We start from the raw sequence: 12718 nt of genomic DNA on the forward strand, positions 1-12718 counted from the left end.
TGATTGACATATGCCACGGTTGTGACATTGTCTGTCTGAAAACAAATAAACGATTCTCTCTTCAGAAGAGGCCAGAACTGAAGAGCTCTGAAAATTGCACGGAGTTCCAAAATGTTGATTGGTAATCTCGCCTCCTGAGATTCCAAACCCCCTGCGCTGTACAGAGATCCCATACAAGCTCCCCAACCTGAAGACACGCATCTGTTGAGATCACAGTCCAGGTTGGACGAACAAAAGAGGCACCTTGAATTAAACGATGGTGATCCAACCACCAAGTCAGAGAAGATCGAACATTGGGATTTAAGATCATTAATTGGGATATCCTTGTATAATCCCTGCACCATTTTTTCAGCATACAAAGCTGGAGAGGTCTCATGTGAAACGAGCAAAAGGGATCGCTGTCCGATGCAGCAGTCATGAGACCTAGGAATTTCATGCACAAAGCTACCGAAGGGAATGATTGAGACTGAAGGGTTTCGACAAGCTGAAAACCAATTTCAGAGTCTCTTTTCTGTTAGAGACAAAGTCATGGACACTGAATCTATTTGGAAACCCACAAAAAAGGTTACCCTTGTCTGAGGGAATCAAGGAACTCTTTGGTAAATTGATCCTCCAACCATGTTCTTTGAAGAAAACACACCAAGTTGATTCGTATGAGATTCTGCAGAATGTAAAGACTGAGCAAGTACCAAGATATCGTCCAAATAAGGAAATACCGCAATACCCTGTTCTCTGATTACAGAGAGAAGGGCACAGAGAACCTTTGAAAAGATCCTTGGAGCTGTTGCTAGGCCAAACGGAAGAGCAACAAACTGGTAATGCTTGTCTAGAAAAGAGAATCTCAGAAACTGAAAGTGATCTGGATGGATTGGAATATGAAGATATGCATCCTGTAAGTCTATTGTAGACATATAATGCCCTTGCTGAACAAAAGGCAGAATAGTCCTTATAGTCACCATTTTGAATGTTGGTATCATAACGATTCAATATTTTTAGATCCAGAACTGGTCTGAAGGAATTCTCCTTCTTTGGTACAATGAACAGATTTGAGTAAAACCCCAGACCCTGTTCCAGAACTGGAACTGGCACAATTACCCCAGCCGACTCTAGCAGGCCCATTTATCAAGCTCCGTACGGAGCTTGAAGGGCCGTGTTTCTGGGGAGTCTTCAGACTCGCCAGAAACACAACTTATGAAGCAGCGGTCTAAAGACCGCTGCTCCATAACCCTGTCCGCCTGCTCTGAACAGGCGGACAGGAATCGCTGGACATCAACCCGATCGAATACGATCGGGATGATTGACAGCTCCCTGCTGGCGGCCGATTGGCCGCGAGTCAGCAGGGGGCGGCGTTGCACCAGCAGCTCTTGTGAGCTGCTGGTGCAATGTTAAATGCGGAGAGCGTATTGCTCTCCTCATTTAGCGAGGTCTTGCGGACCTGATCCGCAGTGTCGGATCAGGTCCGCAAGCCCTTTGATAAATGGGCCTGCTTGTCTGAAACACATTTCAGAAACGCCTGAGCCTTTACTGGGTTTACTGGAATGCGTGAGAGAAAAAATCTTCTCACAGGCGGTCTTACCTTGAAACCCATTCTGTACCCTTGTGAAACAATGTTCTAAATCCAAAGACTTTGAATCAAATTGATCCAAACATCTTTGAAAAATCGTAACCTGCCACCTACCAGCTGTGCTGGAATGAGGGCCGCACCTTCATGCGGATTTAGGAGCTGGTTTTGACTTTCTAAAAGGCTTGGATTTATTCCAGACTGGAGAAGGTTTCCAAACGGAAACTGTTCCTTTAGGGGAAGGGTCAGGCTTTTGTTCCTTATTCTGACCAAAGGAACGAAAACAATTAGCAGCCCTAAATTTACCTTTAGATTTTTTGTCCTGAGGCAAAAAGGCTCCCTTCCTCCTAGTAACAGTTGAAATTATTGAATCCAACTGAGAACCAAATAATTTATTACCTTGGAAAGAAAGAGAAAGCAACGTTGACTTAGAAGTCATGTCTGCATTCCAAGACTTAAGCCATAAAGCTCTTCTAGCTAAAATAGCTAAAGACATATACCTGACATCAATTCTAATGATATAAAAAATGGCATCACAAACAAAGTTAATAGCCTGTTGAAGAAGTTTAACAATGCTATAATGCTATAAACATTATGGTCTGACACTTGTTGCGCTAAGCCTCCAACCAGAAGGTGGAAGCTGCAGCAACATCAGCCAAAGAAATAGCAGGTCTAAGCAAGATTACCTGAACTTAAATAAGCCTTCCTTAGAAAGGGATTCAAGCTTCCTATCTAAAGGATCCTTAAAAGAAGTACTATCCTGCCGTTGGAATAGTAGGACGTTTAGCAAGAGTAGGGATAGGCCCATCAACTTTGGGGATTTTTTCCCAAAACTCTAATCTATCAGATGGCAACGGGTACAATTTCTTAAAACCTTGGAGAAGTAGTAAATGAAGTACCCCAGACTATTCCATTCCCTAGAAATTACTTCTGGAATAAACTACATGAGGTTTAACAACTGAATTTAAACGCTTATTAGTTTTAATATCAAGAGGACTAGACTCCTCCATATCTAATGCAATCAACACTTCTTTTAAGTAAAGAACGAAATAAACTCCATCTTAAACAAATATGAAGATTTATCAGTGTCAATATCTGAGGCAGAATCTTCTGAATCAGATAGTTCCTCATCAGAAATAGATAAGTCAGAATGATGCGGTCATTTGAAAATTCATCTGAAATATGAGATGTTTTAAAAATGCCTCTTACATTTACCTAGAAGGAGGTATAACAGACAGAGCCTTCCGAATAGAATTAGAAACAAATTTTCTTACAGAACAGAACATCCTGAACATTAGATGTTGAAGGAACACACCAACAGGGGAATGGATAATTAGTAATCGGAAATATTATCTGCGTTTGATATTTATCATGACAACTAACACAAACTACAGCCGGAGGGAACAGTTACCAAATTTTACAACAAATGCACTTAGCTTTGGGTAGTACCGACATCAGGCAGCGTCTTTCCAGAAGTAGCATCTTGATCCCCAGGGTCAGGTAGTGACATCTTGCCAATATGTATAGAAAAAACAACATATAAAGCAAAATTATTAAATTCCCTTAAATGACCAGTTTCAGGAATGGGAAAAAATGCAAAACAAAACAAAACAAGCCTCTAGAAACCAGAAGCAACTAAAAAGTGAGACTGAAAATAATGCGAAAAAAAACTGGCACCAAGTATGACGCCCACTGTTTTTGGCGCCAAGTATAACGCCCACATTTTTTAGCGCCAAGAATGACGCCCATATTTTTTTGGCGGAAAAAATGTCCGCAACACACATACGTCAAAAATGACGCAAACACGTGAGAACTTCCGGCGTCAACTATGACGCCGGAAAATGACAAAATTTTTGCACCAAAAAAGTCTTGCGCCCAAAAACATAATTTATGTAAGAACTTACCTGATAAATTCATTTCTTTCATATTAGCAAGGAGTCCATGAGCTAGTGACGTATGGGATATACATTTCCTACCAGGAGGGGCAAATTTTCCCAAACCTCAAAATGCCTACAAATACAACCCCTCACCACACCCACAATTCAGTTTAACGCATAGCAAGAAGTGGGGGTGATAAGAAAGGAGCGAAAGCATCAAAAAATAAGGAATTGGAATAATTGTGCTTTATACAAAAAAAATCATAACCACCACAAAAAGGGGTGGGCCCTCATGGACTCTTGCTAAATATGAAAGGAAATGAATTTATCAGGTAAGTTCTTACATAAATTATGTTTCTTTCATGTAATTAGCAAGAGTCCATGAGCTAGTGACGTATGGGATAGCAGATACTCAAGATGTGGAACTTCCACGAAAGAGTCACTAGAGATGGAGGGATAAAATAAAGACAGCCAATTCCGCTGAAAAAATAATCCACAACCCAAATAAAAAAAAAAAATAAATGAAATAATAAGCAGCAGAATCAAACTGAAACAGCTGCCTGAAGTACTTTTCTACCAAAAACTGCTTCAGAAGAAGAAAAACATCAAAATGGTAGAATTCAGTAAAAGTATGCAAAGAAGACCAAGTTGCTGCTTTGCAAATTTGATCAACAGAAGCTTCATTCCTAAAAGCCCAGGAAGTAGAAACTGACCTAGTAGAATGAGATGTAATCCTTTGAGGCAGGGACTTACCCCGACTCTACATAAGCATGATGATTCAAAGATTTTAAACAATATGCCAAAGAAATGGCAGAAGCCCCTTCTGACCTTTCCTGGAACCAGAAAAGATAACAAATAGACTAGAAGTCTTTCTAAAACCTTTAGTGGCTTCAACATAATAATTTCAAAGCTCTTACTACATCCAAAGAATGTAAAGATTTCTCCAGAGAATTCTTAGGATTAGGACACAATGAAGGGACAACAATCTCTCTACTAATGTTGTTAGAATACACAACCTTAGGTAAAAATTTAAATGAAGTCCGCAACACTGCCTTATCCTGATGAAATATCAGGAAAGGAGATTCACAAGAAAGAGCAGATAACTCAGAAACTCTTCTAGCAGAAGAGATGGCTAAAAGGAACAACACTTTCCAAGAAAGTAATTTAATATCCAGATAATGCCATAGGTTCAAACGGAGGAGCCTGTAAAGCCATCAGAACCAAATTAAGACTCCAAGGAGGAGAGATTGACTTAATGACAGGCTTGATACAAATCAAAAGCCTGTACAAAACAATGAATATAAGATGATTAGCAATCTTTCTGTGAAAAAGAACAGACAGAGCAGAGATTTGACCTTTCAAAGAACTTGCAGACCAAACCCTTATCCAACCCATCCTGAAGAAACTGTAAAATTCTAGGAATTCTAAAAGAATGCCAAGAGAATTATGAGAAGAACACCAAGAAATGTAAGTCTTCCAGACTCAATAATAAATCTTTCTAGACACAGATTTACGAGCCTGTATCATAGTATTAATCCACTGAGTCAGAGAAACCTCTATGACTAAGAATCAAGCGTTCAATCTCCATACCTTCAAATGTAATGATTTGAGATCCTGATGGAAAAAAGGGCCTTGAGATAGAAGGTCTGGCCTTAACGGAAGTTTCCAAGGTTGGCAACTTGCCATCCGAACGAGATCCGCATACCAAAACCTGTGAGGCCATGCTGGGAGCCACCAGCAATACAAACGAACGTTCCATTAGAATTTTGGAAATCACTTTGGTAGAAGAACTAGAGGCGGGAAAGATATAAGCAGGTTGATAATTCCAAGGTAAGCGACAGCGCGTCCACTGCTTCCGCCTGAGGATCCCTAGATCTGGACAGATACCTGGGAAGTTTCTTGTTTAGATGAGAGGCCATCAGATCTATTTCTGGAAGTCCCCAGATTTGAACAATCTGAAGAAATACCTCTGGGTGAAGAGACCATTCGCCCGGATGTAACGTCTGGCGACTGAGATAATCCGCTTCCCAATTGTCTACACCTGGGATGTGAACCGCAGAGATTAGACAGGAGCTGGATTCCCGCCCATACTAGTATCCGAGATACTTCTTTCATAGCCTGAGGACTGTGAGTCCCACCTTGATGATTGACATATGCCACGGTTGTGACATTGTCTGTCTGAATATAAATAAACGATTCTCTCTCTCAGAAGAGGCCAGAACTGAAGAGCTCTGAAAATCGCACGGAGTTCCAAATGTTGATTGGTAATTTTGCCTCCTGAAATTCCCAAACCCCCTGCGCTGTCAGAGATCCCCATACAGCTCCCCAACCTGAAAGACTCGCATCTGTTGAGATTACAGTCCAGGTTTGGACGAACAAAAGAGGCCCCTTGATTAGACGATGGTGATTCAACCACCAAGTCAGAGAAGATCGAACATTGGGATTTAAGGATATTAATTGTGATATCTTTGTATATCCCGGCACCACTGGTTCAGCATACAAAGCTGAAGAGGTCTCATTTGAAAGCGAGCAAAGGGGGATCGCGTCCGATGCAGCAGTCATGAGACCTAGAATTTCCATGCACAAAGCTACAGAAAGGAATGATTGAGACTGAAGGTTTCGACAAGCTGAAACCAACTTCAGACGTCTCTTTTCTGTTAGAGACAAATTCATGGACACTGAATCTATTTGAAAGCCCAAAAAGGTTACTTTTGTCTGAGGAATCAATTAACTCTTTGGTAAATTGATCCTCCAACCATGTCTTTGAAGAAACAACACAAGTTGATTCATATGAGATTCTGCAGAATGTAAAGACTGAGCAAGTACCAAGATATCGTCCAAATAAGGAAATACCGCAATACCCTGTTCTCTGATTACAGAGAGAAGGGCACCGAGAACCTTTGAAAAGATCCTTGGAGCTGTTGCTAGGCCAAACGGAAGGGCAACAAACTGGTAATGCTTGTCTAGAAAAGAGAATCTCAGGAACTGATAGTGATCTGGATGAATTGGAATATGAAGATACGCATCCTGTAAGTCTATTGTAGACATATAATGCCCTTGCTGAACAAAAGGCAGAATAGTCCTTATAGTCACCATTTTGAATGTTGGTATCCTTACATAACGATTCAATATTTTTAGATCCAGAACTGGTCTGAAGAAATTCTCCTTCTTTGGTACAATGAATAGATTTGAGTAAAACCCCAGACCCCGTTCCAAAACTGGAACTGGCACAATTACCCCAGCCAACTCTAGGTCTGAAACACATTTCAGAAACGCCTGAGCCTTCACTGGGTTTACTGGAATGCCGTGAGAGAAAAAAATCTTCTCACAGACGGCCTTACCTTGAAACCTATTCTGTACCCTTGTGAAACAATGTTCTGAATCCAAAGACTATGAATCGAATTGATCCAAATATCTTTGAAAAAACGTAACCTGCCCCCTACCAGCTGTGCTGGAATGAGGGCCGCCCCTTCATGCGGATTTGGGAGCTGGTTTTGACTTTCTAAAAGGCTTGGATTTATTCCAGACTGGAGAAGGTTTCTAAACGGAAACCGTTCCTTTAGGGGAAGGGTCAGGCTTTTGTTCCTTATTCTGACCAAAGGAACGAAAACGATTAGCAGCCCTATATTTACCTTTAGATTTTTTGTCCTGAGGCAAAAAGGTTCCTTTCCCCCCAGTAACAGTTGAAATTATAGAATCCAACTGTGAACCAAATAATTTATTACCATATCTGCATTCCAAGATTTAAGCCATAAAGCTCTTCTAGCTAAAATAGCTAAAGACATATACCTAACATCAATTCTAATGATATCAAAAATGGCATCACAAATAAAGTTATTAGCATGTTGAAGAAGTTTAACAATGCTATAAGCATTATGGTCTGACACTTGTTGCCCTAAAGCCTCCAACCAGAAAGTGGAAGCTGCAGCAACATCAGCCAAAGAAATAGCAGGTCTAAGAAGATTACCTGAACACAAATAAGCTCTCCTTAGAAAGGATTCAAGCTTCCTATCTAAAGGATCCTTAAAGGAAGTACTATCCGCTGTAGGAATAGTAGTACGTTTAGCAAGAGTAGAGATAGCCCCATCAACTTTAGGCATTTTATCCCAAAATTCTAATCTATCAGATGGCACAGGGTACAATTTCTTAAACCTTGGAGAAGGAGTAAATGAAGTACCCAGACTATTCCATTCCCTAGAAATTACTTCTGAAATAGCATCAGGAACTGGAAAAACTTCTTGAATAACTACATGAGGTTTAAAAACCGAATTTAAACGCTTAGTAGATTTAGTATCAAGAGGACTAGACTCTTCCATATCTAATGCAATCAACACTTCTTTAAGTAAAGAACGAATAAACTGCATCTTAAATAAATATGAAGATTTATCAGTGTCAATATCTGAAGCAGTATCTTCTGAACCAGATAGATCCTCATCAGAAACAGATAAGTCAGAATGATGGCGGTCACTTAAAAACTCATTTGAAATATGAGAAGTTTTAAAAGACCTTTTACGTTTACTGGAAGGAGGAATAACAGACAGAGCCTTCCTAATAGAATTAGAAACAAATTCTTTTACATTAACAGGGACATCCTGAACATTAGATGTTGAAGGAAAAACAACAGGTAAAGGATTATTACTAATGGAGACACTATCTGCGTTAAAAAGCTTATCATGACAACTAACACAAACTACAACCGGAGGAACAGTTACCAAAAGTTTACAACAGATGCACTTAACTTTGGTAGAACCAGCATCAGGCAGCATCTTTCCAGAAGTAGATTCTGATCCAGGGTCGGGTTGTGACATCTTGCAATATGTAATAGAAAAAATAACATATAAAGCAAAATTATCAAATTCCTTAAATGACAGTTTCAGGAATGGGAAAAGATGCAAAATAAACAATCCTCTAGCAACCAGAAGCAATAAAAAAGTGAGACTTAAATAATATGAAAAAAGGTGGAGACAAGTATGACGCCCACATTTTTTGGCGCCAAGTAAGACGCCCACATTATTGGCGCCAAGTACAACGCCCATATTTTTTGGCGCCAAGTATGACACAACATCCTCTGACGTCAAAAACGACGCCCACATTTTTTTGCGCAAAAAAACGTCTGTAACACACATACGTCAAAAAATGACGCAACCACGAACAAACTTCCAGCGTCAACTATGGCGCTGGAAATGACAAAATTTTGCGCCAAAAAAGTTTGCGCCAAGAATGACGCAATATAGTGAAGCATTTTCTGCCCCCGCGAGCCTAACTGCCCGCAGGGAAAAAAGTCAATTGAAAATTCTTAAGGTAAGAAAAAATTATTTATTCATATGCATTATCCCAAATAATGAAACTGACAGTCTGAATGAAGGAATACTGATTATCCTGAATCATGGCAAATATAAGTTTAACACATATATTTAGAACTTTACATATAAAGTGCCCAAATATAGCTTAGAGTGTCATGAATAAAATAAGACTTACTTACCCCTAAGACACTCATCTACATATAGTAGATAGCCAAACCAGTACTGAAACGAGAATCAGTAGAGGTAATGGTATATAAGAGTATATTGTCGATCTGAAAAGGGAGGTAGAAGAAGAAATCTCTACGACCGATAACAGAGAACCTATGAAATAGATCCCCTAGAGGAAGACCATGGCATTCAAATCGGCAATACTCTCTTCACATCCCTCTGACATTCACTGCACTCTGAGAGGAAAACCCGGGCTTCAGCCTGCTGCGAAGCGCATATCAACGTAGAAATCTAACACAAACTTACTTCACCACCTCCATGGGAGGCAAAGTTTATAAAACTGAATTGTGGGTGTGGTGAGGGGTGTATTTATAGGCATTTTGAGGTTTGGGAAATCTTGCCCCTCCTGGTAGGAATGTATATCCCATACGTCACTAGCTCATGGACTCTTGCCAATTACATGAAAGAAATATTTTTTTGCGATGTCAAGCGAATGGCTGATCCTATTTTTTTTTGCAAAAATGTAATTTTCACTTTATTTATCAATCTTAACTTTAGACACCGGTAAATGGTTTATTGTTTTAATCAAGTGATCGTTTGTAAGAATGTTATTTTTTATATATTAAAGTTATTTTTATTTTGCACCTTCTTTGGCTCTCTTTCATTGAGGAAGGTTGCCGTTTTTTGGAGTTTATCTTCTTTCTTTTTAATACACTTATTTCAATTGCACTTAAATTATTTTACTTTTCATAAATTTGTGTATACCTTTTTGTTATTTAATTATTAATATTATTCAGGCTCTGCGCCTTGTTGTGGGCAATTTCTAACCCTAGATACAGCAAGAAAAATGCATATTTCCATTTTTCCTCCAGACAAACAACAATATCGCTTTTTATGTTTCACTCCTCGCAAACTACCAATTGGCGAGATTAAAAACAGTGAATATTGCATGCACCACTTTTCGTAAATATATGAGAACTGTGAATATATATGGGCAATTTAAAATGCCAGTAGAGATTAATACAAGAGTTGGGCATTTCCAGACAACTTTTTTGCATATATTTAAGAGTTGCGAATGGTCATGAGTCAATTTGTTCGCACATATGAAAAGTTGCGACTTTATTGGCGCATAACCTTTCATAAATATGGTGATATGATTTGTGAGGGGTTTTTTTGACAACAAATGTGAGAATTTTCTTATTCTCACTTTGATAAATCTTGCCCTTTGTACATTTATGTGTGTGTTTTACTAATTACATTGCACTTTTTAATTTATCTATTTACAATAAAACTGAAAAAACTGACAGCTTTAGTTTCCCAGAGAGCTTCATTACTTTATATGGGCCCAATAATCAAAGACACTTTAGTTTGGAGAGAAATTATAGTGGAGACTTCACATGGGCTGAACTCAATGAATTCTATGAGAAGAAGGTAAAACCTGGAAGTCCCAGAGAGATGCCTTCCATAGATAGTAATTAAGCTCTCTAGGATACAGAATTTCATAAGGGACAGAGAAGTTAATTGGAGAACACCTGGGGCTAATATAAGGTCTCAGTTTGCAGCAAATACAAATTAAACAGACATGTTGTCACTACAATTTATCTTGATTTTACTAATAGTTTAGTATATATTACTCACCTGTACTGATATTCTCAATGTTTTCTTGCTTCAAAGCATCCAGTTGTCTATCGACATACATATAATTTATCTGTTCAGCATTAATTGTGACTTCAGTCTTAAAATCACCTTTATAGAGCACATAAATATGTTAAATTATAGCTTTGAGATCTGCAAAAGAAAATTATATTTGAATATCACACAAATACACTCACATGTGCCCTGTGTTCCTCAGACATGTCACATTTGCAAACTTACAGGTGTTCTGCACTCCTCAGACACATTACGCATGTATACTAACCTCTGCACTGTGTCTCTCAGATGTTTCTAACATATACTCTCATCTATGCCATGTGCCCCACAGACATGTTACACACATACACTCACCTGTACCTTATATCCCTCAGACAAATTGCACACATACACTCACCTGTGCCCTGTATCCCTAAGACACACCACACACATACACTCACCTGTGCCCTGTATCCCTAAGACACACCACACACATACACTCACCTGTGCCCTGTATCCCTAAGACACACCACACACATACATACACTCACCTGTACCCTGTATCCCTAAGACACATCACACACATACACTCACCTATACCCTGTATACCTCACAAACATCACACATATACGCTCACCTGTACTCTGCATCCCTCAGACAGAACACACACATATACTCACTTGTACCCTGTATCCCTCAGACACATCACACACACACACACACTCACTTGTACCCTGTATCCCTCAGACACTTCACACACACACTTACTTGTACCCTGTATCACTCAGACAGAACACACACATACACTCACCTGTACCCTGTATCCCTCAGACACATCACACACATACACTCACCTGTAACTTGTATCCCTCAGACACATCACACACGTACACTCACCTGTACCCTGTATCCCTCAGACACATCACACACATACACTCACCTGTACCCTGTATCCCTCAGACACATCACACACATACACTCACCTGTACCCTGTATCCCTCATACACATCACACACATACACTCACCTGTACCCTGTATCCCTCAGACACATCACACACATACACTCACCTGTACCCTGTATCCCTCATACACATCACACACATACACTCACCTGTACCCTGTATCCCTCAGACACATCACACACACATACACTCACCTGTACCCTGTATCCCTCAGACACATCACACACATACACTCACCTGTACCCTGTATCCCTCATACACATCACACACACATACACTCACCTGTACCCTGTATCCCTCATACACATCACACACACATACACTCACCTGTACCCTGTATCCCTCATACACATCACACACATACACTCACCTGTACCCTGTATCCCTCATACACATCACACACGTACACTCACCTGTACCCTGTATCCCTCAGACACATCACACACGTACACTCACCTGTACCCTGTATCCCTCATACACATCACACACATACACTCACCTGTACCCTGTATCCCTCATACACATCACACACATACACTCACCTGTACCCTGTATCCCTCAGACACATCACACACACATACACTCACCTGTACCCTGTATCCCTCAGACACATCACACACATACACTCACCTGTACCCTGTATCCCTCATACACATCACACACGTACACTCACCTGTACCCTGTATCCCTCAGACACATCACACACGTACACTCACCTGTACCCTGTATCCCTCAGACACATCACACACATACACTCACCTGTACCCTGTATCCCTCATACACATCACAGACGTACACTCACCTGTACCCTGTATCCCTCAGACACATCACACACGTACACTCACCAGTGCCCTGCGTACCTCAAACACATCACACACGTACACTCACCAGTGCCCTGCGTACCACAGACACATCACACACATACACTCACCTATACCCTATATCCCTCAGACACATCACACACATACACTTACCCGTATTAATATTATCACAGATTTCCTGCTCTCGGGTTTCTGTTATATTTCTTAGCCACTGATCTTCTGTTTGTACTGTGTTACATGAAATTTTAGCATCGTTTTCACCTAAAGCAAAAATAAATAAATAAATAAAAAAGGAAAAAAACAAAACAAAATTTATGCTTACCTGATTAATTTCTTTCTTTCTGGATATGGTGAGTCCACAACGTCATCATTTACTGTTGGGGATATCACTCCTGG

The 12718-nt window shown here is 40.0% G+C and overlaps 1 protein-coding gene across 1 annotated transcript in view; it reads right to left on the reverse strand.

Annotated features, from left to right (window-relative positions):
• The window catches only part of LOC128666752 (oocyte zinc finger protein XlCOF6-like), a 278882-nt gene that overhangs the window by 101331 nt on the left and 164833 nt on the right, over positions 1-12718 (reverse strand). Inside the window, exons 6-7 of the mRNA XM_053721519.1 lie at positions 12476-12583; positions 10548-10655 (exon numbers count right to left, since the gene is read on the reverse strand). Of these exons, the coding sequence (XP_053577494.1) occupies positions 10548-10655; positions 12476-12583 (216 nt within the window). The remainder of the gene's footprint in view (positions 1-10547; positions 10656-12475; positions 12584-12718) is intronic.

This window comes from Bombina bombina, chromosome 7, assembly GCF_027579735.1.
Source record: "Bombina bombina isolate aBomBom1 chromosome 7, aBomBom1.pri, whole genome shotgun sequence".
In the NCBI taxonomy this organism is placed as follows: domain Eukaryota; kingdom Metazoa; phylum Chordata; class Amphibia; order Anura; family Bombinatoridae; genus Bombina; species Bombina bombina.